This window comes from Acipenser ruthenus, chromosome 8 (genome assembly GCF_902713425.1).
Source record: "Acipenser ruthenus chromosome 8, fAciRut3.2 maternal haplotype, whole genome shotgun sequence".
Classification (NCBI taxonomy): Eukaryota; Metazoa; Chordata; class Actinopteri; order Acipenseriformes; family Acipenseridae; genus Acipenser; species Acipenser ruthenus.
The window spans coordinates 176,659-204,217 of NC_081196.1; the positions used below are offsets into that span (position 1 = coordinate 176,659).

General features: G+C 44.0%; 1 protein-coding gene across 2 annotated transcripts in view; it reads left to right on the plus strand.

Moving 5' to 3' along the window:
- The first annotated feature begins 1,594 nt into the window (after positions 1-1,594).
- LOC117405775 (glycerophosphodiester phosphodiesterase domain-containing protein 5-like) overlaps positions 1,595-27,559 on the plus strand; it is a 52,865-nt gene continuing 26,900 nt past the window's right edge. For both annotated transcript variants that reach the window (XM_059027913.1, XM_059027915.1), the window contains exons 1-2: positions 1,595-2,042; positions 20,806-20,963. In XM_059027913.1, coding sequence (XP_058883896.1) covers positions 20,847-20,963 — 117 coding nt within the window. In that variant the 5' untranslated portion in view covers positions 1,595-2,042; positions 20,806-20,846. The remainder of the gene's footprint in view (positions 2,043-20,805; positions 20,964-27,559) is intronic.

A 27,559-nucleotide genomic window follows, 5' to 3' on the forward strand; every position in this document is an offset into this window, starting at 1 on the left:
GTGTGAGTGTGCGTGCGTGTGTCTCAGTGTGTGTGTGTGTGTGTGTGTGTGTGTGTGTCTCAGTGTGTGTGTGTGTGTGTGTGTGTGTGTGTCTCAGTGTGAGTGTGTGTCAGTGTGTGTGTGTGTGTGTGTGTGTCAGTGTGTGTGTGTGTGTCAGTGAGTGTGAGTGTGTGTGTGCGTGTGTGTGTGTGTGTGTGTCAGTGTGTGTGTGTGTCAGTGAGTGTGAGTGTCAGTGAGTGTGAGTGTGTGTGATGTGTGTGTGTGAGTGTGTGTGTGTTTGTGTGTATGTGTGTGTGTGTGTGTGTGTGTCAGTGAGTGTGAGTGTGCGTGCGTGTGTGTCAGTGTGTGTGTGTGTGTGTGTGTGTGTGTGTGTCTCAGTGTGAGTGTGTCTCAGTGTGTGTGTGTGTGTGTGTGTGTGTGTGTCTCAGTGTGAGTGTGTGTCAGTGTGTGTGTGTGTGTGTGTGTGTGTGTCTCAGTGTGAGTGTGTGTCAGTGTGTGTGTGTGTGTGTGTGTGTGTGTCTCAGTGTGAGTGTGTGTCAGTGTGTGTGTGTAAAAGCGTCTGCTAAATAATTACATAATAATAATATGAGTGTGAATAATGCTGATGACAGTGTGACCCTCCTCCAAGCCATGACCGATGACTTCCTGACTAGTCTTTGATTTGCTCTAAAACAGCCATTCTGTTTCAATGACACGTAACCCTGTTTCCCCAAACAAGCCCATCACCTCCGAACAGGGTTCAAGGGGACAGGTTCCGTAGTGAACCCGGAACTCTGGCATTGTCAACAAGCTTGTTTGTGGTTTGCATTCGTAGAGACACATCACATGTCAAATACGACAGGGGTTCAAAACGATTTGGGTTGTGTGACCATGACACTGGGAGCACCTGTTAAAAACATAGGGAATAAAAAATGCTGTGGTGTAAGAGAGCGTGTGTAGATCTGTAGACACATGGTGCATCATTTACACTGGAATAGAAGTGCAGAACAGCTGCTCTGTGTGTCCATATTAACAGAATAGAGTATTCGAAGCATTGGTGTACAGCCACAGTATTAATGTACAGAACACCAGGTGTGCATTGTATAGGGGTTTGAGCAATGCTATGTTATTGATAGTTTCTACACCAGGTGTGCATTGTATAGGGGTTTGGACAATGCTATATCAATCTGCTATTGATACTTTCTACTTTGGAGCACTTCTATTCTGCTAATGGTCAACCAAAAGAGCGACAAACGCTCACATACTATCTATAAATATCTCGGAATTTACTTCAGAATATCTCCCTATAATTATCTTGCTTCCCAGAGCTGCAGAATACCGTATAGTAACCATACATGACCTCAGCTCAGGAGAAAAACACAACAACTCAATTCACTGCAGTCTAATTGTCAGCCAGGGCTAAAACGCTACGGTATTGCCCGGTTGGACAAGTCGAATAATGACCGTGCGTATTTAAATAAAGTAAGCTATTTATTGAGCTGTTAACCCTGGTTACAGTTACCCTGCGTGTGTGACGCGTCTGGGGTCAATGGTGCAATGTCTCGTTGTCTGAACGACAGCGTTCTCCTTTAATACCCGGTGTGTTTAAATGCAGGGAGGTGTGGCATTGAAAGCCATGGCTCCTCCCGCATTGGATCTCGAAGCACGGCTATTCCTCGTCTCTCCTTCTAGTACTACTCCGTGTAACCTCATCAGGAAACAACAGATCCGTCCGTACTGGAAATACTGAAGTAACATTAAACCACAAGCATTTAGACTTATATTCTGGATACATATCATTGTTTAACGCACCACTGGGTCTTTTGAAGATGTACTGCTCTATCTAAGGCTGGCACCTCTTATTTCCGAATCACAATTCCGGTTTTATTGTGTTGCCTTTCCTAGTAATAGTACAAGTAAGTAGGAATTTAAGCGACTCAAGGTGACTGACCTCAGCGAGGGTCTCTGTGCTGAACAGACTTCGCAAAGGAAACCGATCTGGGAATTCAAAGGATTAAGATATTCTGCATCAAAACCACTTCAAATCCGGATCATACAGAAGGGTAAGTGTGTGTTTTAAATAATAATAATAATAATAATAATAATAATAATAATAATAATAATAATAACAATAGCGGACTTCGGCGTGGCTTTCATATGCTAAGGTTTCGGGAGAGCACAACCTGGTCGACACAGGAATACACTGATAACGCTGCACTGAGCTACCTCCTCCTCCAGTGTGAAGTCACGTATTACTAATTGTTTATTAGTGTTTCCCGTTTATTTAAAGCACCTGCGCTCTTTTTATATAGCCCGTGGCCATGTAATAATATCTCGAGTTTATGTAATCCTTCGGTTCTGCCCTGCTCCAGTTTACTGTATGTAAGTTATACTGCTGACAGCGATACCCACACGAGGAGAGAGCTCTGCTTCAGTATACCCGCTATTCCACGGTGACTACATTGTTGTTAATATTCTGCATCTGTTTGTGTGGTATGGCGGTGCAGTCGCTTTGTTGTATGGGGATGCAGAGAGATCTTCTGTAACAGTACTGGTAGCACAGGACCCCTCTGCGCTGATGGTACCTCGCTGTGTGAGGGATTAGGAGATTCCTGGTTATTGCTGGTGAGCTCCCTGCACTGTGAGCTGTGATGGGATGGGACGGAGAAGCTGCTGTATTTTTGGAGTTAATCAGTGTCTGGATGGGGACTGTGTGGGAAGCTTCATGGCTGTGGATTGGAGTTACAGTGTCAAAGAGCGACACTGATGCTGAATCCATAGTGGCACTCCGTACTGTGCTGTGCTGTGCTGTCTACTGTCTGTAGTGCTGGGCTGCTGCTGAAGTTTAGTCTCAAGCAGTGTGATGCAGATGACGTTTAATGACAGCTTTAACAGTAAACATCGTTGCTTATTATTGCAATGTGGATATGCTCTCAAACGCCTAACCTCTTTAGTGACAGGAGGGCCATTGTGAACAGTGTGCTCCTCACTGAGAGTGGCTCCTGTTCGGTAGTGTCTCTCATTGTAAAGACAGGAGAGCCATTGTGAACAGTGTGCTCCTCACTGAGAGTGGCTCCTGTTCGGTAGCGTCTCTCATTGTAAAGACAGGAGAGCCATTGTGAACAGTGTGCTCCTCACTGAGAGTGGCTCCTGTTCGGTAGTGTCTCTCATTGTAAAGACAGGAGAGCCATTGTGAACAGTGTGCTCCTCACTGAGAGTGGCTCCTGTTCGGTAGCGTCTCTCATTGTAAAGACAGGAGAGCCATTGTGAACAGTGTCCTCCTCACTGAGAGTGGCTCCTGTTCGGTAGCGTCTCTCATTGTAAAGACAGGAGAGCCATTGTGAACAGTGTCCTCCTCACTGAGAGTGGCTCCTGTTCGGTAGTGTCTCTCATTGTAAAGACAGGAGAGCCATTGTGAACAGTGTGCTCCTCACTGAGAGTGGCTCCTGTTCAGTAGTGTCTCTCATTGTAAAGACAGGAGAGCCATTGTGAACAGTGTCCTCCTCACTGAGAGTGGCTCCTGTTCGGTAGTGTCTCTCATTGTAAAGACAGGAGAGCTATTGTGAACAGTGTGCTCCTCACTGAGAGTGGCTCCTGTTCGGTAGTGTCTCTCATTGTAAAGACAGGAGAGCCATTGTGAACAGTGTGCTCCTCACTGAGAGTGGCTCCTGTTCGGTAGTGTCTCTCATTGTAAAGACAGGAGAGCCATTGTGAACAGTGTGCTCCTCACTGAGAGTGGCTCCTGTTCGGTAGCGTCTCTCATTGTAAAGACAGGAGAGCCATTGTGAACAGTGTGCTCCTCACTGAGAGTGGCTCCTGTTCGGTAGCGTCTCTCATTGTAAAGACAGGAGAGCCATTGTGAACAGTGTGCTCCTCACTGAGAGTGGCTCCTGTTCGGTAGTGTCTCTCATTGTAAAGACAGGAGAGCCATTGTGAACAGTGTGCTCCTCATTCATTTTGTAATTACATTTTGCAGTTACATGATTCTAAATACAATATCTCAATTATGGTCACATGGACTAGGGCAGCGTACTGTGACTCACCGTCTTGGGTGCGCACAGCCAGCGATTTCAAACCCGACAAGACGGTATAACCAGACACACTCTGTTAATGACAGCGCCACAAACTAGGAGACCAAGAGTCAAAACCTGCCCAAGATCGACAGATCATTCAGCAGCATCTTCATGATGTCAATTGTTAATCAGCACAATAAAAAGCCACTGCACCTGCTCTAAAACAGAGTTTGTCATTTTTCAATCACATCTAGTGAATTTTATCCAAATATAAGTGATAAGTTTCTTTTGATGCTCAGTATAGAGTGATCACTTCTAACAGTGCAGCGATCAGCATGCAGGGAGTCTCATGACAGCTAGCAGCAATGCAGAGTGATCACTTCTAACAGTGCAGCGATCAGCATGCAGGGAGTCTCATGACAGCTAGCAGCAATGCAGAGTGATCACTTCTAACAGTGCAGCGATCAGCATGCAGGGAGTCTCATGACAGCTAGCAGCAATGCAGAGTGATCACTTCTAACAGTGCAGCGATCAGCATGCAGGGAGTCTCATGACAGCTAGCAGCAATGCAGAGTGATCACTTCTAACAGTCCGGTGATCAGCATGCAGGGAGTCTCATGACAGCTAGCAGCAATGCAGAGTGATCACTTCTAACAGTCCGGCGATCAGCATGCAGGGAGTCTCATGACAGCTAGCAGCAATGCAGAGTGATCACTTCTAACAGTGCAACGATCAGCATGCAGGGAGTCTCATGACAGCTAGCAGCAATGCAGAGTGATCACTTCTAACAGTGCAGCGATCAGCATGCAGGGAGTCTCATGACAGCTAGCAGCAATGCAGAGTGATCACTTCTAACAGTGCAGCGATCAGCATGCAGGGAGTCTCATGACAGCTAGCAGCAATGCAGAGTGATCACTTCTAACAGTGCAGCGATCAGCATGCAGGGAGTCTCATGACAGCTAGCAGCAATGCAGAGTGATCACTTCTAACAGTCCGGCGATCAGCATGCAGGGAGTCTCATGACAGCTAGCAGCAATGCAGAGTGATCACTTCTAACAGTCCGGCGATCAGCATGCAGGGAGTCTCATGACAGCTAGCAGCAATGCAGAGTGATCACTTCTAACAGTGCAGCGATCAGCATGCAGGGAGTCTCATGACAGCTAGCAGCAATGCAGAGTGATCACTTCTAACAGTGCAGCGATCAGCATGCAGGGAGTCTCATGACAGCTAGCAGCAATGCAGAGTGATCACTTCTAACAGTGCAGCGATCAGCATGCAGGGAGTCTCATGACAGCTAGCAGCAATGCAGAGTGATCACTTCTAACAGTCCGGCGATCAGCATGCAGGGAGTCTCATGACAGCTAGCAGCAATGCAGAGTGATCACTTCTAACAGTGCAGCGATCAGCATGCAGGGAGTCTCATGACAGCTAGCAGCAATGCAGAGTGATCACTTCTAACAGTCCGGCGATCAGCATGCACAGTGTCTCCTGGTTCAGGGCTTGCTATGAATAATTGAAAGCATGACTTATTGCTTTGTCTGTGAAAGGCACCTCCGAAATTAATAACGTTTTGGAAAATGACATGCGATCTTACAGAGCGCTTTTACTTACACTACAAACAGGAAATGGGATTTCATTAATAAGAAGGCACTGCTGTACGATTTAATCTGATCTCTTGAAATGCAAAGTCAGGGGAAAATGCACAGCGAGTTTAATGAGACACACCTGAGCTGGTACCTATACACACGGTGGCTAATCAAGCTTGTATTTAAACCTGGGATGGGCGAGACTGCTGTGCAGTAGGAGCCTTCTTTCCATCCCTGCTGTACAGTAACACACACATGAATACATTAACTTGACATGTTTATCATAAGAATATAACATATCAACAGTGCAAACACAGTGGCATTGGGTCGACACACTGTGCATTGGGGTGCGTTAAGCTTAAATAAAACACAGCCTGAACTAAATGAAACCATGGGGGCAGGAGGTAGAATTGCAGAAAAGACAATAACACTCGTACTTCTGTGCATTGGGTATTTTTATGGAGATGCTCTGGTGCTTTTTAATGATCACTATTAATTAATTCAAACATTAGCCAAGTGGCTGACAAAGCCCTTTCGCAGCTTGCTGCCTTAGCTTCTGAAGTCAGCATCCTGTGCTGTGCCCAGGGAAATGGGCTGACTGGAAACAACACAGTGGATTGGGGGGGGTGGGAGGGGGAGGATTTTATACTGAAGTGTTTCTCTTGGCCTCACTGTGTCTGTACTGGCAACTAGCCGTTGAAAACTGAACACAGGTACTGGTTCAGTAGTAGTCGTTATAATGGCTGGTTCAGTAGTAGTCGTTATAATGGCTGGTTCAGTAGTAGTCTTTTATAATGATGGGGGTTAGATAATAGTAAACACATCATTAAGATCCCTTGCTTGTTACTCGCTGGTTTATACAGAGTGTAAATCTGTGCCAGTCCATTCAGATGTTGACTCCCTCAACCTGGCCTTAAACCAGTCTGATCACTTGATCCAGTGTAATCAGAACTGGGAGAGTGCCATCATTCTCCATAATGAAGACGAGCAGTGTGCTTTTACATAGGAACACACACACAGAAAGAACAGCACAGTGTAATCTTGGTCACCTGGTCTTAATGGTCTTATTTGGAGTTCACTGGATCTTCTTAATGGTCACCTGATCTTTATTTGGAGTTCACTGGATCTTCTTAATGGTCACCTGATCTTTATTTGGAGTTCACTGGATCTTCTTAATGGTCACGTGATCTTTATTTGGAGTTCACTGGCTCTTCTTTCCTGAGCTGGTGTCCATCCAGCCTTGATGCGAAGGGTTTCGTACTGTTTTGTTAATCGGTGTCTTTGGGTATCAGTGATGACGTCATACGATTCCCAAGAAGAGCCCCAATCGTATCATCAAAGTGCTTTCACTGTATCTGTACACAGGTCAGGGCACGTTTTAATACAGCCAATGTTTATATAATTAAAGGAGGACTGTTGTCTGAGTCTGGCTGTGATATTTCCACCTGTTCAAGCCTGCTATTGCAGGGATTTAAACAGCAGCGGGACAATTTAGATCAGTTCAGTAACTCGCTGCTTTATGTTAGGATTCCATCTGGGCTGTTCTGAATAAAACAACAGAGTGCTGTGCTTCAGATCATGTGAACACGGCTTCCTCTGTGTCTGACTGCTGTCTGAATTGAATACAGAAATCAAGCAGCCTGCATCTCCCGGTCTGAGCGGGGCGAATCCCTGTTTCTCAATTCCAATTCCTTTATAAAATCAATTCACAATTCCCTTTCAATTAATTCCAAAATTGCGATCAGCAGTATTCTTGTTAAAATTAGCTTCTCACAGTGGCAAGAAGTTATTTAAATTGAAGTCACTGTTAGTCAATTGAATTGGCTTCAAATGAAAGCAGTTGAACAATCCCAACAATGATATCTCTAAAATATCAAGTGCAATTTCTCATACCTCTAGCTTGCCTCATGCTGCATGGAGCAGTGGCTGTGTCTGGTGTGTTTGTTACACACAGCCAGTCTGGATCAATGGGCACAGGCTTTGCAGTTCCTCATGCTTCTAGCTTTCCTCATGCTGCATGGAGCAGTTGCTGTGTCTGTGTATTGTACAAAAACCCTTTCCAAGTAAATGTTATGATGCTCTTAAACTTGCGCAAGAGGAAGTGGCTACTTGTATGAGGCATAATAGGATCAAATGGTCATTTAATGATGGACCGTTTTGTTAAGACAGAAATGAAACGTGACAGGGAGAGTGTGTGTCCATCCCAGCTATAAAACACACATTCATTTGGAGATCTACAGTGAGCCATGCTGTGCTTCTGGTCTTGTATCACGATACATGCCTCTATTACGATACATCATGTAAAGAAAGTATCGTGATTCATTAATACACAATGCATCGTTACAGCCCTGCTGCTGAGCGCGGCTGGTTTTCAAAGTGCAGCAGTCTTCGAAGTGAAAGCTTTCACGTGTGCTGAGCTCAGCCAGACCCCACTTTCAGCTTCTTGTAACGTCTTCCAACTCGGTCACCCTCCGGCCCCGAGGGTGTTTCCTCTTGTGAAGCCAATGACTCTTCCAGACACTCAGGAGCCTCAGACAGGACCTCAATGAATGAGCAGCATCTGGGACTGCACTCTGCACAACAGGAGCGATCTGGAGCCTCAGACAGGACTTCAATGAATGAGTAGAGTCTGGGACTCCACTCTGCACAACAGGAGCGACCTGGAGCATGTGATGATGAAGTAAGCCTCATAACAACAGGTACAGCATGCAGGGACACGCATGGTCTGTGGATTGGAAATCCTAGGGTCTGCTCCTTTGTGTTTTATTATTATTATCCCCACAGATCTCCGGTTTCCAGTTGCTTACAATTGCAGTCCATTTGAGTTCTCCCTCTTGTTTTTTAACTACGTCCTTAATTATTTAATTAAAACCGACGAGAGCCTTGGGCTTTAATGGATGTGTCCACTAGTCAAGTAAGGGGATAGTGCATTTTAATTATTTAGTAACCACAGATTATTTTTTTTTTTCCAAAATTTTTGGAATTACTTTTTGAATGTAATACACATCATTTGATTATGTGTACGTTGCTCTGTCAGTAAAGACTTTACACATATTTCAAATGTTCTTTGTCATGCTATACAATATAACAGCAGTTGACCCAGCCTTTTGATGCATAAGATCAGGTGTCACTTTGCAGTCCTCTTTCCCAGTCACAAGCCAGCAGATCTTGTACTGTAAGAGAGACTGAATCCGCTGTACAGAATTACCTTTAAATTACAAAGAAAGCCTCCGATCCTTTGAAGAAATAAATGGCTTGCTTTCTTCTTCCTGCAGTATAACAGACTGTATGTGGGTTAAAGAAGGGGGCTGGGATGTTATTTGGGCTGTTCATCCACCCACAGGTCTCACTGACTGCTACAGATCTGTGATCTCAGATCGGTGTGGAGCCTGTATATCCACTCCTATCAGCAGGGCTGTGTGTCTCAGTATTCAGATCGGTGTGGAGCCTGTACGTTGTTCTGGCTGTGTCTGATTGTGATTCTTCCTCCTACACTTCAATACGAAGCCCGACTCGCTGCTTTATAAGTTGCAGTAGTTGTTCTGATGTCATAGCAATGAGTGTCCTTCTTGTCATCACTGAGACGTACATCCGCCAGTCCCTTACAGGTTACTACAGACAACGCTAGTGTCATAATTGGAGTAAACTTGGTAGAAAGTCAGATACAAGCAAGGTCTAGAACTGTATTTATCTAAGCGGGTCTAATCTGGTACCACAGAAGACATTCCCATGATAAACTTGAGTAGAGTTTCACAAAGCAACCCGAAACTGGAGACAGTCCGATAAAACCGAGGTCCAGAACCCTAAAAGCAGTTCAATCTCAAGCGTCTCACATGTGCTGTAAAAAACCCGACCTCCTTTCACCAGACAATGTTCTTTTATAGCGTTGCTGAAAGGGGAGGGGTAGCACTTGTCACTCTTGTTTTTATTAAGTGCTTTCAGGCGCATCAGTTGCATCAGTTTCCATTGTCGGCTACCAGCGCGTTTTAGATTGAGCACAAGAGCAGTTATTGCAGGGGTTCATATACAGAAAGGCTTGTCGTTCACTCAGGCAAATAAGCCATTGATTGAGAGAACTGGGAGCTGAAAAATGCAACATTTGTCACTTCACACAGTGTTTGAGTTCCTAGTGATTTTGCAGTAGTAAAAACAAAGGCAGAAGAGAACTGTAAGATGTGAAGCCCTTCTCTCTCAATGATAATATCACTGTTCTAACTAGAATGCAGGGAGGGAAGTGAGACTCCTATTGCATGCGTCACCCATTCCAGGTTTTAATGCATGCTTGATTAGCCATATAAGCCATAATAATACTGGCATTAATGATCACCTGGGCTAAGTGACTCTCTGAAGCAGCCAGCCAACACCCCACACTGAAAAGCAGAGCAGTCGAGGCAGCATGAATAAGCAGTCCCAATCTTTGAGACTTCACTACAAGCACGCGTCCACGTTGGTTTACACTGTGAGCTCAGCGGCGTGCTCTGAACTCGGAGGAGCACAAATCAAATGAATCGCTCCTTAACATGATTTGCACACTATTTAATCTGAACGGCATGCAGCACTGTTTACAAAGCTGAAAGACTCCCTGGACATTTCCACTGATCCAGCTTCCATCCCTGCAGTACCTTCACTGCTGAAGCCACCAGAGAACAGAGATCATGTGAATGACAGATTTCTCTAGACTTCTGTAACTGAAACCTGCTAAGGGTTCTGTCTGCATTACCCTCCACACTCACACAGACTGCTTTACAGTAGCGTTCTACCAATCCATACAGCTTCTTGTTTTATTTAGGTTTTTTAAATGCACTTGTGGACCAGACTATGTAAAGGACAGTCGTGAGATTTCTTTCCTTTGTTCTATTCCTCTGTGGTGTGTAACTTGGTGTGTTTGTATTGCTGTTCCGCTGTGCAGCTGACTCGTGCCTTTGGCAGCCCTCGTGATGTTGTCAGTTCGTTCATGTTTTATTGTGCTGCACTGCATCGATGCGCGCACCCCAGGGGTTTCCTGCTGGAGTCAAACACCAGCCCGTCATCCTCGTTGTGAAAAGGGGCAGAGTTACTGCAGTGCTGGAAGTGTAGCTTGAGGAGGAGCCATTAGAAATAACTGCAATAATACAATGAAGTGTAACTTGAGGAGGAGCCGTTAGAAATAACTGCTAGAATACAATGAAGTGTAGCTTGAGGAGGAGCCATTAGAAATAACTGCTAGAATACAATGAAGTGTAACTTGAGGAGGAACCATTAGAAATAACTGCTAGAATACAATGAAGTGTAGCTTGAGGAGGAGCCATTAGAAATAACTGCTAGAATACAATGAAGTGTAGCTTGAGGAGGAGCCGTTAGAAATAACTGCTAGAATACAATGAAGTGTAGCTTGAGGAGGAGCCATTAGAAATAACTGCTAGAATACAATGAAGTGTAACTTGAGGAGGAACCATTAGAAATAACTGCTAGAATATAATGAAGTGTAACTTGAGGAGGAGCCGTTAGAAATAACTGCTAGAATACAATGAAGTGTAGCTTGAGGAGGAGCCATTAGAAATAACTGCTAGAATACAATGAAGTGCAGCTTGAGGAGGAGCCATTAGAAATAACTGCTAGAATACAATGAAGTGCAGCTTGAGGAGGAGCCATTAGAAATAACTGCTAGAATACAATGAAGTGTAGCTTGAGGAGGAGCCATTAGAAATAACTGCTAGAATACAATGAAGTGCAGCTTGAGGAGGAGCCATTAGAAATAACTGCTAGAATACAATGAAGTGTAGCTTGAGGAGGAGCCATTAGAAATAACTGCTAGAATACAATGAAGTGTAACTTGAGGAGGAGCCATTAGAAATAACTGCTAGAATACAATGAAGTGTAACTTGAGGAGGAGCCATTAGAAATAACTGCTAGAATACAATGAAGTGTAGCTTGAGGAGGAGCCATTAGAAATAACTGCTAGAATACAATGAAGTGTAACTTGAGGAGGAACCATTAGAAATAACTGCTAGAATACAATGAAGTGTAGCTTGAGGAGGAGCCATTAGAAATAACTGCTAGAATACAATGAAGTGTAGCTTGAGGAGGAACCATTAGAAATAACTGCTAGAATACAATGAAGTGTAGCTTGAGGAGGAGCCATTAGAAATAACTGCTAGAATACAATGAAGTGTAGCTTGAGGAGGAGCCATTAGAAATAACTGCTAGAATACAATGAAGTGCAGCTTGAGGAGGAGCCATTAGAAATAACTGCTAGAATACAATGAAGTGTAGCTTGAGGAGGAGCCATTAGAAATAACTGCTAGAATACAATGAAGTGTAGCTTGAGGAGGAGCCATTAGAAATAACTGCTAGAATGCAATGAAGTGTAGCTTGAGGAGGAGCCATTAGAAATAACTGCTAGAATACAATGAAGTGTAGCTTGAGGAAGAGCCATTAGAAATAACTGCTAGAATACAGTGAAGTGTAGCTTGAGGAGGAGCCATTAGAAATAACTGCTAGAATACAATGAAGTGTAGCTTGAGGAGGAACCATTAGAAATAACTGCTAGAATACAATGAAGTGTAGCTTGAGGAGGAACCATTAGAAATAACTGCTAGAATACAATGAAGTGTAGCTTGAGGAGGAGCCATTAGAAATAACTGCTAGAATACAATGAAGTGTAGCTTGAGGAGGAGCCATTAGAAATAACTGCTAGAATACAATGAGGTTTCGTTTCCAGCAGTGTGTGATTGTAACAGGGGCTCCACAGGGGCTCCACATGACCGAATCCTCACGGCTGAATCCACAGCATATCCGCGAGTGAAGGTCACATTGTATTGATTACAATCAATAGAAAGAACTATTCCAGCCCAGTGTAGTGGTGTTTTAAAATGCTTATATTGAAAGCTGTGTGCGCTATAATGATTTACCTGATTTACTTCCTTTTAATTCCCTCTGCCCTTCTGCAGGCTGAGCTGTCCTTGTGCCTCTATGCTGGGACCTTGCTAATGCCATTCATTAAAGGCAGCGGGTAGTGGCTCTTTTCTACAGTGTGTCGATGTTCACAGAGGGTATTTCTTGGGTGAGAGTGAGGGTTAGGGTTATTGACATTGTGGTTCCTCTACAATGCTGAAATATTGAACATATTCTCCCGGTTTCCTAGCTTTAACCCTATTGAATGATAATAATGCAAAGTTAGACATTAAATATATATTCAGGGGAAAACAGTGACCAGAAGAAGCAGCAGATATGTGGTAAACACGGTCACTGCTTGATTTTCATGACCCTTTTATCGCACACTCCTGCCACCTGCAGGTGTTTCAGATTGCGTTGGCTGCAGGTGTTTCAGATTGCGTTGGCTGCAGGTGTTTCAGATTGCGTTGGCTGCAGGTGTTTCAGATTGCGTTGGCTGCAGGTGTTTCAGATTGGGCTGGCTGCAGGTGTTTCAGATTGCGTTGGCTGCAGGTGTTTCAGATTGCGTTGGCTGCAGATGTTTCAGATTGCGTTGGCTGCAGATGTTTCAGATTGCGTTGGCTGCAGGTGTTTCAGATTGGGCTGGCTGCAGGTGTTTCAGATTGCGTTGGCTGCGGGTGTTTCAGATTGCGTTGGCTGCAGATGTTTCAGATTGCGTTGGCTGCAGATGTTTCAGATTGCGTTGGCTGCAGGTGTTTCAGATTGGGCTGGCTGCAGGTGTTTCAGATTGTGTTGGCTGCAGGTGTTTCAGATTGCGCTGGCTGCAGGTGTTTCAGATTGCGTTGGCTGCAGGTGTTTCAGATTGCGTTGGCTGCAGGTGTTTCAGATTGCGTTGGCTGCAGGTGTTTCAGATTGCGTTGGCTGCAGGTGTTTCAGATTGCGCTGGCTGCAGATGTTTCAGATTGCGCTGGCTGCAGATGTTTCAGATTGGGCTGGCTGCAGGTGTTTCAGATTGCGTTGGCTGCAGATGTTTCAGATTGGGCTGGCTGCAAATGTTTCAGATTGCGTTGGCTGCAGATGTTTCAGATTGGGCTGGCTGCAGGTGTTTCAGATTGCATTGGCTGTAGTCTGATAAACTCTGGCTTTTGTGTTTGCAGTATTCTCAGGTACTGTGCGATTGTTACGTGTTTATGAGGACCCTCTATATGTGAATGCCCTGGTTTGTAGTATCATGAATACAGTTATTCCAGTTATCCATATTATAAACTATCATGTAACCATACGAAAAACAAATTAGTTTTAAATTCTGTGCAGTGCAGCCATGCTTATAATCATTGGTTTTGTGGAATTTCAAAAGCGAAAGTAATGAAGTAAACTGATAAGTTGGTGTTGATTAGTTGAGCGTAGACTTTGGCACGTTTTAAACACAAGTCTGCTAAGGAGGGATGCAATCGTTGGGCTTGGTTAGATGGTTTTACAGCTGCTGCTTTTGCACAATTACTGGATTTGACCCCCAAAACCAAAGAACGTATTGAAAAATACCTCTTGAGGGCAGGGTTGAAATATTTCAATTGTATTAAGTGCATGTCCTGGGTCTCCAGACCTTTACTGGGTCCAAATCGCTTGAAATCTACCTCTGGAAAGCAAGCTAAGGCATCGATAAGACTTGCAGTCAAACTGTGTTTCTGTGCTTTCTTTGGTTCTGAATGTGGTTCGATTATATACTGTGTGTGTGTGAGTGTGTGTGTGTGTGTGAGTGAGTGTGAGAGTATATTGTGTGTGTGTGTGTGTGTGTGTGTGTGTGTGTGTGTGTGAGTGAGTGTGAGAGTATATAGAGTGTGTGTGTATGTGTGAGAGTGTATATAGTGTGTGTGTATATACTGCGTGTGAGTGTATACTCTGTATGTCTGTGTGTGGGGGGTGTGTGTGTGTGAGTGTATATAGTGTGTGTGTGTGAGAGTGTATATATTGTGTGTGTGTGTGTGTGAGTGTATATAGTGTGTGTATATACTGTGTGTGTGTGAGAGTGTATATATTGTGTGTGTGTGTGTGTATACGGTGTGTATATGTGTGTGTACTGTGTGTGAGTGTATATAAACTGTACAGGCTTGTGTACAAGGAAAGGCAATAGAGAGCTGATATTTTAAGTGTATTTAATTGTTGCTCTGTAGACACAGGCCACTGTTCTAACAAAGTGATTGGACTACATACTGTAATGAAATAATGTGCACAGCGTTAAAGCATGACATGCTGTATTGAGTGCGGGTTGCTTGTTCCCTGGACGCTGAAGGCTGACCTTGAACAGGCCCTCGAGGAGGATGCAGTTGAGACAGATCTCTCTCTTCTGAGACGACTTCCAGCTTCCAACCCAACAAGCGCTCGCTTTCTGCACACAGGCGCTCCACTGTTTCCTGCGCTGCAGAGTGAAAGAATGCTGTTTTAAACCCGGGCTGTGTCACGGTAATAATATTTTAAAAATGCAGAGTAGGAGCTTTTTTTTTTCTTCCTTTTTAATAAACTGTTTGTGCCAAGTAAGGGATAAGCAGCAGTAAAGCCGACAGCCTGTCTGCTGCTCACAGGCATTACATATATTAGATATTGATGTTGAAATATACTGTAGAGCAAGCAGCATGCTCCTTGCAGGCTGTAACATTGGACACATTCAAACAATGAGTATAGAAGGCAGACACGTCACGTGACGCTGTGTTAAAGTAGGGAAGACGTGGAACAAAGCAGCCAGTTTCTAAGATGGTTCCAATCCGCTAGAGAAGGGAGTTCTGTAAGCAGGGGGGTATGGGGTTGCTGTGGGTCGCTAGCTGATATTGCGCATGTACAGTTTAGGGGAAGTCATTCTGTTGAATCCTCTACCAGGCAGGATCCAGCAGCAAGGCAGTAATTAGTGGGGGGCCTCAGTTGGGGAACTCTGTCCCGCTCTGCTGACATTTGCAGGTTTTTCAACTTGTTTTCTTTTTAGATGCTGGCATGCAGGTTTAGCTTCTTTATTTATTTAGTGAAGTTCCTGCTTTGAATGCAGAATGCTGCTTTTGGAATCTTGCAAGCTTTGGAACATGTGGCATGTTTGTTTGTAGAAGGCTGTTTGCACTGTAATACATGCTAGTAACATTGCTCTGGGTTACAGTAAGTGAAATGCATTAGAGTCCACTCATTTGGGATGTATCAGATTGGGCTTCTTCAAAATTGCACCTGGATGCAAACTGGTTTCTGGGTCTTGGCTGTGCTGGCCTGGGGTCCCACATACTGGGTGAGGAAAGCCCAGACAGAAGATGTTCTGTATATGTATTCATACAGCTGAAAGTGAAGCAGAAAAAGAAGCAGATTGTGAACTTGCAGCAGCTGCAAAATCCACTCTCCCAGCAGGTTGTGCATTGGGGGTAGTGGTGCCTGAAGGTAGAGTGGGGGAGGGAGAAATTAAATGGGAAAGCAAACTGCAATATCAAAAATTCAACTCTATTTCTCTGATGTGGACAGCAATCCACCAGGGAGACTGTCGAATGTCTTTCACCTGTAATCTGCAGCAGACACAAGACCAGTTCTCTGAAGCGAAACGTCTGGGCTGCTGGTGCCCACCAATGACCAGGACCTTGGTTGACAAGAAGGTTCTGGCACTCCTCGTTGCCTCTGAAGTGATGTGAATTCAGAAATATCACTTTGAGTGTTTAAGAAAACTAGAGCAAATGGAGCTGTTTCCACGCACAGCGTCTGACAGCTGTTCCTGTGTTGATACCCCTGTGGTTCTGTGAGAGCGAGCGACCCATCTTTCTGACAAAAATGATTCCAATATCTTCTATATCGCAAGCTTCTGTTGTGTGATTCCTTTTGCCATGTGCCTTCAGTGCTGGTTTTGCACATGTGAGAATACACAATTAAATATGAAGGGACTGTTACGCAAACGCTTATTTATATATAAAGATTATTATTTAATAATCTCAGCATTGGCTGATCACTTGTAGCATCATAGTGTAAGCTGTATACTTTTTAATAAGTGTTTATGGTTATTTGTAATATAGGCACTTGTTTGTTCTTTTTTTTTTTTTAATCATCCATAGAATCTATGGTTATTTCTGTTTTTCTCATCTAGCGTAGCTCATCCCAACCAACCAACCAAACAGGTTTTGAAAAGCTGGAGATTCTGTTTTCATGTCTGTGTCGCTGTTGTGTATCTGAATCAGCTCATAATGGAGGGGTCTGTTGTGTATCTGAATCAGCTCATAATGGAGGGGTCTGTTGTGTATCTGAATCAGCTCATAATGGAGGGGTCTGTTGTGTATCTGAATCAGCTCATAATGGAGGGGTCTGTTGTGTATCTGAATCAGCTTATAATGGAGGGGTCTGTTGTGTATCTGAATCAGCTCATAATGGAGGGATCTGTTGTGTATCTGAATCAGCTCATAATGGAGGGGTCTGTTGTGTATCTGAATCAGCTCATAATGGAGGGGTCTGTTGTGTATCTGAATCAGCTCATAATGGAGGGATCTGTTGTGTATCTGAATCAGCTCATAATGGAGGGGTCTGTTGTGTTTTGTTTGTTTCTTGGTTTCGAGGGGTGAAAAGGTTTCATTAATTTGTTTATTTAGCAGACACTTTTATCCAAGGCAACTTACAGAGACTAGGGTGTGTGAACTATGCATCAGCTGCAGAGTCACTTACAACAACGTCTCACCCGAAAGACGGAGCACAAGGAGGTTAAGCGACTTGCTCAGGGTCACGCAATGAGTCAGTGGCTGAGCCGGGATTTGAACCAGGGACCTCCTGGTTACAAGTCCTTTTCTTTAACCACTGGAAAGACCCGGGTGCTAACACTGTGCACACCTCTCTCAGGTGGAGGGCAGTGCTGGCAGAGCCCCTGCTTGGCTAGTTCAGATGTACAGCATTGGGTGAATTTCTATTATTGGCACAGGAACTAAACAATACTGCTGGCCTCCAGTGATAGGGAATGCTGAGAGGCAACAAGGTCTCTTGTTTTTGTCTGTTCTGGTTTCACTGTTTCAGATTCTACACATAAACCTGGATAAAACATGCGGAAGTGAGCATGCTTTGAGAGGGTATCAGTCGCCAGGATGTGACGGCTGAAACAGAAAATGATGAAAGGGAATCTAACTTGAGAGAACCGTTACTTCACACCCGTACCAGGTTTCCCTTTGGTGATCTTTAACAGAACAAAGGCTAATCACATTGCATTTTGCTTTCTACAATAATTTAGACCTATCCAACTGGTCTTCACTGAGTCACACTGAGACAGCCCTGCTGAACCCCTATATACTGTACATGTAATAGAAATTCAACAGGCAGGTGTACTTTGAGCCCCTGAAGATGTGTGAATCATTAGCCACTGCTCTGGTTTTATGTAACGGCTTGTACTGTTTTAAAAGTGCAGCATTAACCCTTCATCAGCTGCAGCTGCTTTCTCATGAGATTCACTGCAATGTAAAGCGAGTTGGTATTAGTTCTGATGCATTTCAATATGAGATTCAATATGAGATTCACTGCAATGTAAAGCGAGTTGGTATTAGTTCTGATGCATTTCAATATGAGATTCACTGCAATGTAAAGTGAGTTCCTGATGCATTTCAATACTGGGCACACACTCCTGAATTGATCCTTGAGTGAATAAGATGAAGAAGAATGTTTCTGTATTATTAAACTAAATCTGCACAATTCTTTACAGACGTTTCGTCAGTTTTTACATTGCCTCCGTGACACCGAGAAAGACTTCTAGTTGAAATCTTTGTCAAACGGATACGTTTCTTTTAGTAATTCTTGATTTTTTGGATACGTTTGGTAGTTGGTTTTAAAAAATAAAAGAAATGAGGGCAAAAAAAGCATTTTCTAAATTAGAGTTTTATATTTGATAAAACAAAACCCAGTCTGCAGAATGAATGTACAAACAGTGGTCCGGTTTGCAACGATGTAGAGATGTCTGAATGAAGAGTTTCACTGATACGGTGTCCCCTCAGACTAACCACTGAGCTAATGGATAACATCATCTGAGAAAGAGAGGCGATTATTGTGAGCTGCATACAGATCAGTCACATGGAAACAATGACTGAGGAGATCCTCCAAACACTAAACATGTGATCAGTATTTACACAAGGGGACCACATGCTTAAAAGATCCTCCAAACACTAAACATGCGATCAGTATTTACATAAGGGGATAACACATGATGTTGATTCCATGTATAAGGCAGGCATTCATATGCTCTGACTCGCCCACCATGTTATACATGATGTGTTACAAAAGAGCATGGAATGAATACGTGTAATTCAAACCACATGAATTAACAGGGCTGAATTCAACATGAATGACTTCAGAGCTCAGGAAGTTCATGAGAGATTCATGTTGTTTTTATGATTATTCAGTTGGAATTCATCATGAATTTGTGGCAATTATTTTAAAGTGTAACCAATAATTGCTTCCAGTTTTCTCTCACAGTTACTGTAATTAAAAGCCAGTCCTGGGATTGGTTCAAATCACAACCCCACTGCTGCCTTCTTTGGTGTATAATGGAGGAGACCCCTCGGGGCGAGCTGGAGAAGCTCTCATTGTCTCAGTTGGTGTCACTGATTGCAGTGTTGTGTGCGGAGCCTAGAACAGACTTGATGATTCCAGATTCCCTCAACTAGCAGGCTGGATTTGATGGCAGGGGGCACGCGCCAGCCTGAATGGGTGCTTATGCAGCCGGAGCTGTGCTCTCTGTGTGGGGCGCTTGACTTCCCCCTGCAGCTGTGAGGATAATGACTGCATTTCTAGAGCCCGGCGATTAACAGAAACTGACATTAATTACTGGAAGTACAGCTCCTTCAGCCTGCTGCCCTGCCAATGGGAGTGTCTAACACAAGCAAGTAAACAAGCCCGGGGAGGGGAGGGGAGGAGAGGAGGAGGAGCAGGTGCAGGGCTCTCTCTTCATGGGCTTGCCACAGCGCTTCACTGGGGGCTGGAAAAACACACATTCCTTTTCTTATGTGAAATGGAAAGCGTGCTCACTTCACAGCTCTTTTATTAAAACACACATTCCTTTTGTCATGTGAAATGGAAAGCGTGCTCACTTCACAGCTCTTTTATTAAAACACACATTCCTTTTCTCATGTGAAATGGAAAGCGTTCTCACTTCACAGCTCTTTTATTAAAACACACATTCCTTTTCTCATGTGAAATGGAAAGCGTGCTCACTTCACAGCTCTTTTATTAAAACACACATTCCTTTTGTCATGTGAAATGGAAAGCGTGCTCACTTCACAGCTCTTTTATTAAAACACACATTCCTTTTGTCATGTGAAATGGAAAGCGTGCTCACTTCACATGACTGATGGATATTTACATGTGCAGATGAGCAGCGGTCCTGTTAAAAGCTGCTGCACTGTGTGCTCTTCTGAGTGGGATGTCGGTCGCACACCTGAGTTTCATTCGAAGGACCTCTGCAGCAGCAGCAGCAGCAGCTTCACTTGACCGACTTCATTCTTCCTTCCTTTCTATTCCACAAAGTACCCTATATTCTAAATGATTTAGAAAATGAATAATGTGTTAAACTTAAACCTGACCCTAACTCAGGGGTGGGCAATCCTGGTCCTGGAGGGCCGGTGTCCCTCCTGGCTTTTGTTCCAACTGTGCTCTAAATTACTTAATTAGACCAATAATTGGTAATAATCAGTACAATTAAGTAATTTAGAGCACAGTTGGAACAAAAGCCAGGAGGGACACCGGCCCTCCAGGACCAGGATTGCCCACCCCTGCCCTAACTGCTAAATTACACCCGTGAGCAATTTAGGACCGCTGTGCAGTACATTCTTTAAAAACAAAATAGTGTAGTAGTGATAAGCACCACTGACCCCTAGCAAACTGGGGGTTTAATCCTAGCTGCTCTGCACAGATAAGCTCTATTGACACATGGACAGTGTTTACAGTACAAGCTGCTAATCATGTGAAATGATGTAAACGGTGTCAACATTTAAAACCTAAACTGCTTGTTTTGCTTTCTGAGTTCTGTGTGTTGCAGGGTGTGGATTTACAGTGTGGTATTGAGTTCTGTGTGTCACAGGGCGTGGATTTACAGTGTTCCTCTTTCTCTGTTTGCTCTCGCAGGCTCCCCTCATGCTCTGATGATTGAAGGAGCATGGTCCCTGGCTCACTGTGTTCCTCTTTCTCTGTTTGCACTCACAGGCTCTCCTCATGCTCTGCGGATTTGAAGGGATTGAAGGAGCATGGTCCCTGGCTCACTGTGTTCCTCTTTCTCTGTTTGCACTCACAGGCTCTCCTCATGCTCTGCGGATCTGAAGGGATTGAAGGAGCATGGTCCCTGGCTCACTGTGTTCCTCTTTCTCTGTTTGCACTCACAGGCTCTCCTCATGCTCTGCGGATCTGAAGGGATTGAAGGAGCATGGTAAAGCACCAGCCCTTGCAGGTCTATGAGCGGCAGCTCTGCTTATCGTGCCTCACAGGAATCTATGGTTGCCGTTGGAAACGGTACCAGCGGTCACATGATGACACGACAAAGGTCAGTGCTTTACATTCCACTAGAGCTAGGGTGACCATGTGACTCCATGTACAATGGGACAGTTCAGGCTTTTCAACTCACACCCCAATGCATTCTGGTAAGTGTAGTCCTGCTGTGAAAGGTATCCGAGACAGATGTAACGTACCATGATGCATTGCGATGTGAGTTGCAAAGCCTGAACTGTCTCAAACTGTCCTCGTGTACATGGAGTCATACGGGAACCCGAGTTGGAGCCCTTGTTGCAGTTTGTGTGTGTCTGATAATGCATGGAACAGGCATTTGAACTCCTCAGAGTGGCCTGCCTCTCGCTCTTCACTGTATGTCTATCTCTGCTTCTTTATTCTTCGTTCTCATTGCTTTCAGTACATGCATCCCACTCACTGCGGGGGGACAAAGCAATTCAAAACAGGTCTGGCATGAATTAGAACATAAGGAATTCTAGAACGAGAGAAGGCCATTCGGCCCACCTATGCTCGCTCTCTTTGATACCAGTGTGGTCCATTAGCACTCAGGAGAGGAAAAACAACCCCCTCCCCCCAACCAGGTTAGAAGAATGAAACCTCTGGGAATCCGTGGCTAAATGGACCGCCCTTCCTCCAGGCGGCTAGCTCAAGCTCTTACTGTGGTCACAGAGAGGGTTATACAGTATTGTTCATGACAGCATCCACAATATTCTTGAAGGATCCGATAGTCTCTGCTTCAACAACTCTGTCCGGCAGCCTGTTCCAGTGGTTCACCACCCTTTCTGTGAAAAAGCGCCTTCTCCCCTCGGTTCTGAACATGCCCTTCTTCAGCTTCCACCCGTTGCCCCTGGTTCTGTTCTCTGTGACCTGTGAAATATAATTCTCAGCAGTTACTGTGTTAAACCCCTTGACAGTTATAAATACCTCTATTAAATCGCCTCTGGCTCTCCTTCTTTCAGCTCTTTCAGCCTCCCTTCCTTCACATGACATACCCTTCAATCCTGGAATTAATCGTGATGCTCTCCTCTGTACTCTCTCCAATGCCTCAATGTCTTTCTTATGGAGACCCGAACTGGACACAGTATTCTAGGCGTGGTCGTACCAGTGCATTGTATAATTAATATAACCTCTCTAGATCTGCGTCAGCCCAAGCTTGAGTCTTGCCTAAATCTCTTAAAGTTGCTGATTTGGAAGTTAGCTACTCCTCCCAGTTTAGTGTCGTCTGCAAATGTGCATCGTTTACTGATTATGTCTTGGTCCAAGTCATCAATATATAATATATATATATATATATATATATATATATATATATATATATATATATATATATATATATATATATATATATATATATATATATATATATATATAAAGAATATGTGCTGTTTGCTGAGCCCTGGGTTGGTCTCTTGCAGTCCATCCTCATGTTAGATACTGGGACGAGGAGACGGGGGAGGGTTACACACCGTGTTTATTAACGGATTCTGCCACTGGAGCTCTTGTGCTTCCAGTAAATCCTAGAATTCTTGTGAAATTATGCAAACAGTGATGCTTCAATGTTACTGTAGTTTACTTTGGTGTTTGTTGGCTACCACACAGTTTATATAATTACTGTTGGCCTGAATGTTTTTAGATTTGTGCTGTGACTAATACGGTAAGTGCAACATTAGTCATGATGGAAAACTGTACTGGCCAAGGCCCACCTAAGCTTGGGGACATTGTGTTGTTTTTGTGATCCAGACAGAAAGCTCACTTGCTCCACTAATATATCACAAATGAAAGCTGCATTTAGGGTTCTGCCTTGTAAGAGGCTTTGGAATCAGTAAATCATAAACCATGTGCAGCAGTCACATTTCTTGAAGGATCAGTTATTATTAACGATATTATAATTCCTTAAGATTCTGAGAAGTTGAAACACTGGATTTGGTAGCAATTTCCTAATCTGTGCTAAAGCTGGTAAAAGCCCTCTTCTAGATTTGAACCTTCCTCTTGTATTTTGATTTGCAAGCTGCTGTGGCATAAGCTCTGCTGATGAGAAAACAGTGCAAGCAAGTATTTACAAAGACTGGAGCCTGTGTTAAAGATACTAGGACCTCACGTTCAGTGTTAATTAGTGCTGCATGAACCGATCATCGATTATTCACATTGAGCTCTCCACAGAAATCAGGTGCTGACAATCAGGTGAGGGTCACTGGTGTCGATCGGGCTGATTTCCATTCAGAGAAACAAGTGAAGAAACAGCTGCTTGGATTTGTGGTGACTGCAGCTTTTCTTACTCTGTTGAGCACAGCGATCCACACAAACCCAAGCAGCTGTTTGTTCACTTGATTCACCTAGAATGGGAAGTTAGCCTGATCCACACCAATGCCCTCCCCTGTGCAGAGCTCCTCCGGTTCAGGCAGCACTGGTGCTCATCCCCATGTGTAAACATGCCCTGTGTTAAACCGCCTGGAAGTAAATCAAACACACTTTCTGCCCCTGGGGAGGTTGTTATGGATAAGCAGGTATTTCAGCTACATGGTTTCTTATAAGCCTTGTCCAAGTTATGTCTCATTCTTTCTAGTAATCATACAAGCTTTTAGTAAGACTGTTGGAATTTGACCAGATTGCACATGGTTTACTCTGCAGATATTCACAGCCATTTCAATGAACCTTCGAGAAACGAAGGAACTCGAGTGAAAGCTCCAGTAGTCTTGGCTTCATCTGCCAGCTGCTTCAATAGCAATCAGTGTGATGTCATTGCTGGGATTTCATAGCTGCCGCCCACAAGGTGTAATGTACAGGTAGCAATACCTTCTTAACACTGTATGAAGGTATTATAAGGTGTTATACAGCATGTTATAAGGTGCACAGCATGTTATTATAAGGTGTACAGCATGCAAGCATCTGCTGTACTTCTCATCCTGTGCTCAGACTGTGGCAGACTGATTTCACTCCGATACTCTCCTTGCAGAGTGCATTGTGTGCTCCTGCTGAGTGCGCAGTAAAGGCTCTTCTCCAGTAACAATAGAGAACAGCACGAGACAGGAAAAGGAAAAGGAGCACCACAGACATCTGATGAGGGATGTTTGAGACGCTCGCTCGCTGACAATGCTATCTGAGCACCACAGATATCTGATGAGGGATGTTTAAGAGACCCTCGCTCGCTGACAATGCTATCTGATGAGGGATGTTTAAGAGACCCTTTCTCACTGACAATGCTATCTGAGCACCACAGATATCTGATGAGGGATGTTTGAGACGCTCGCTCGCTGACAATGCTATCTGAGCACCACGGATATCTGATGAGGGATGTTTGAGACCCTCGCTCGCTGACAATGCTATCTGATGAGGGATGTTTAAGAGACCCTTTCTCACTGACAATGCTATCTGAGCACCACAGATATCTGATGAGGGATGTTTAAGAGACCCTCGCTCGCTGACAATGCTATCTGAGCACCACCGATATCTGATGAGGGATGTTTGAGATGCTTGCTCGCTGACAATGCTATCTGATGAGGGATGTTTAAGAGACCCTCGCTCGCTGACAATGCTATCTGAGCACCAGAGATATCTGGTGAGGGATGTTTGAGACCCTCGCTCGCTGGTAATGTGTAATGTGACAGCACTCATGCTACAGTGGCACGAATCACAGAAACCTTCAACACTGGACAAGACCAGCTTGTTTCCACAGCTAGCAATGTGGTCCCAGCTCCATCAGGAGCTGCGCTGTTACACTCGTTCTCTCATTTCTATTCTCAGTGACAGGATTTAAGTGTTCAGGCTGATAGCATGAATCCACAACGATGGGAAACTCTTTAGTACACACACATGGAAAGACATGACATCTGCGTGAATCAATAGAATGATCTGAAAGCTTGCCAGCGCATTTCACCCACATGCGCTGCTCTTCAGGTGGATCATTTCTGTGCAGTCTGACTGGTATAGTGTGAACAGGAAGGTTCAGCTTCATCTGTACAATTAGTGAGATATGAAGACGAAGCTTCCCACTCTCATGGTGGGTGGGCGTCTCTGACAACAGCTTATCTTGTCACAATTTGAAAGAAATTCTTTGAAAGAAGGAGCTCTTTGAATAAGCTCCATAGCAGTGGTTGTGTTGAAGGCAGATGTGTATTTTCTATAGGCAGCAGTGGTGTAGTCAAGCCGGAACTCGCATAATAGGCAAGCAAAGTCACGTGACTCGCATCTCCCACACAGCTGTCTGGTTCCTCTTGATGCAACGGAAAGAGCATTAGGAACTTCTATTACAAACTACTTCTTTAAGAAGCTAAAAATGCTGATGAAGACGACAGCAAGAGGCAGTGCATCGACTACGACTGTGGACACAAACGCAACCGAAGCCATCGACACACAGAGAAGTCAGTAACGTAAAGATGGAGAAAGACACTGTAGAAGGAAATCCTTGTAGAAATCAGATAAATGCATGGCCTATTATATACATTACTAGAGGGTCAGTATACAAATAAAATGAGCATTTGTATAATAATTCTTGCTTAAGAAAAATGATATTTGAGCTCCGGTGCCTTCAGATTTAGGACTACAGCCCTGCTGTCAATTGACATTGCCTGAGAGATGCATTGGACTGAAGGGAGAGGTCAGCCTGGCTGCGCACAGGAGCAGGTTTCCTTCAGTGATGTGTCTAAGGGAGAGGTCAGCCTGGCTGCACAGAGGAGCAGGTTTCCTTCAGTGATGTGTCTAAGGGAGAGGTAAGCCTGGCTGCGCACAGGAGCAGGTTTCCTTCAGTAATGCCCTTCATGTGTCTAACCAGCCTACAAACACTTTGATTGACCCAGACTTTATTTCCCGTCTATAGAAACTTGATATGATGTTTTAAATGTAAAGTTGCTACAGTAGGAACAAGAAAAATAAAGAGAAGGAAGTTTACCACTAAACATGTGGCTGCGAAGCCAGCCCAAAGCATTGAAGAATGGCTGTCGTATATTTAAAACATGACATTTGAAGCTGTTCACTCTGTCTCACGCAAGCCTCTTACCAGGTGAAGAGCAGAGCTCCAGTATTATTAGTTTCTAGTATATTGAGGCTGCTGGTTGTACCAGTGGGAAGGGAATGAAGAGATGAATATTTCAGGAGGAACTCTCACGCTGGGAAACCTCCGCTGCCCTTCATGCCATCCGCTCATTGATGAGGTGATTCTGATTCCCACTGTGTCCCAGATTAAATGCAAGAGAGCGTCTGCTGTGACCATCTGCACAGCCCCCGTTCTCCATGACATTCAGCACAGCTTCCAGTACTCCTGAGCTTGGGGAAAGATATACATTTCATTTACCAGTGCATTAGATACAATGTGTGTGTGTGTGTGTGTGTATATATATATATATATATATATATATATTATGTATGTATGTATGTATGTATGTATGTATGTATGTATGTATGTATATATGTAATATTGTTACAAAGCAGGGCCTGCAACGGCAAACTTGTTGAGAATAACGATAACACACACTGATATCTCAGTTCAATCAGTGCAAGGCCTGGTTCTTTATTCTCTCCCGGTTTCCAGGCAGAGGGATAGTCAGTAGTAAAGTTTGGTACACAATACAGGTTTTCATATAAACAGGGTCTTGCACCCGACAGGGTAGCCCAAACGTTCCAATTCAACACAGGTAATCAATAATTCACAACACAATAACTCTCCTCGTCCCCGCACACAGATACAGCAAAACAACTCTCTTCTTCAAAACACTCGCTCTTTGTGGCTGTCCCTTTCCTGAATATACAGGTGCTTGGAGTTTAATTGCCCCATTAACAGGTCATCACAGCCCATTCACACCCTTCCCAAGACGCCTGTCTCTGGGCAGATTTCCCCGTCGACCATTTTGTGAACTGTTTTGTGTAATTGTCGGCCATTTTGTATGAGGGCACAATCCCAACAAAATGTCTGCCTTCACATATCTTATAGAATAATAAATTGCTCTTGCAAGGATTTGGAGTGCATCTCTTTGAGGAGTTGGCCCAGGTGTCCGCAGAAGTTTCCTGAACCTCGTTTCTGTAGAGACACGATAGCTGGCTTGTTCAGAGGACAGTTAAACTGTTCTGTCGTGTATTCTGCTTAAACTGAAACTCCGAGGAGATGCTCGCTCATGTTCTCATTTATCTGCACTTTAGAGTTTTGTTTGCCTGGATTCCTTGTATAATTGGCACCTTTCCACTTTGTTTCTATAAATACCACCTGCTTTGTGCAGAGCTGTTCTCAAGTGGAATGATGAGTGTAGCTCCTGTTCTAAAGTATACACTTTTGATTAGCTGTCCCCTTTAAACTGTGCTTCCTTCCATTGCATATTTTTAGAAAGTCCAATTTTTACAGGAAGTATAATTCAGGCTTGCGACTCTTGCAATATCTTTAAAGCTTCTGTTTCTTGCCAGTTGTATACAATCAGATGTTTTTAACACACTGTATTCTTCTTCTAAGTTATCTGTGCATTCAAAATGTTTCTGTGCAGAACGTTTTATTTCAGAGTGAAGGTCGAATAACCAGAAGCACAGTGATGTATGTCATGGGTGTGAGGATTGAGTTTAGTGCTTCAGCTGAACTCTGGCAGGGGCATTCTCTCCTTTTTAATTGTCACCTGGTGAGAGGAGCTGGAGAAGCCTCCTGAGACTGACACTCAT